General features: G+C 51.6%; 1 protein-coding gene across 1 annotated transcript; it reads right to left on the minus strand.

Annotated features, from left to right (window-relative positions):
- Positions 1–67: 67 nt before the first annotated feature.
- Positions 68–443, minus strand: LOC107125422 (fibroblast growth factor receptor 3-like; the record flags this gene model as incomplete). The annotated part of the gene is made up of 2 exons (XM_015428845.1): positions 68–189; positions 298–443. Coding segments are annotated over 2 exons (268 nt in total), but the record flags the coding sequence as incomplete, so codon positions are not given.
- Positions 444–622: the final 179 nt, after the last annotated feature.

A 622-nucleotide genomic window follows, 5' to 3' on the forward strand; every position in this document is an offset into this window, starting at 1 on the left:
AGACAGAGAGAGACAGAGACAGAGAGAGCACACGCTCAGCAGTCCTGTGAATTTCTGTTCTCGTCACCTTTCAGCATCTTGACGGCGACGGTTATCGGCTTGTTTGGCTTCTCCTTATCGATCCCAATAGCTTCTGCCATCACGACTTGACCAAAACAGCCCTCACCCAGCGGCTTCCCAAGCGTCAGGCTGAAAAGGCAGATGGGAGAAAGGCATCAGCAATCACCCACCGACGTGACGCGGGCAACGGACAGCCTGCTCAGCTCAGAGTACTTCTGCTGCCCGTGCCGCACTTACCGTGACCTTGCCAACTCCCACTTGGGATCAGCAGGCAGTTCGAGCTCCGAAACGTGGGCCAGCATCGGGCCGTCGCTGGAGGACAGACGGGTCACCCTGACCAGTGGAGTATTGGAATTCATGGAGGAGTTGGATTCCAAAGACACCTGCTTGAATAGAGCAAATGAACGGTTATTGCCACCACCTTCCATAGCAAGCCACAGAAAGAAGAAGAAATAAAGAAGTAGCAATAATAAAATGTTCTTAAAATAGAAAGCGGAGATGCAGAAACGCTTCAGCGTTACAGTTCCTAAGAGGTTATAGAAAAAGGACAGAGGAAGCCCCC

Source organism: Gekko japonicus, unplaced genomic scaffold (assembly GCF_001447785.1).
Source record: "Gekko japonicus isolate JY-2015 unplaced genomic scaffold, Gekko_japonicus_V1.1 scaffold70341, whole genome shotgun sequence".
Lineage (NCBI taxonomy): Eukaryota > Metazoa > Chordata > Lepidosauria > Squamata > Gekkonidae > Gekko > Gekko japonicus.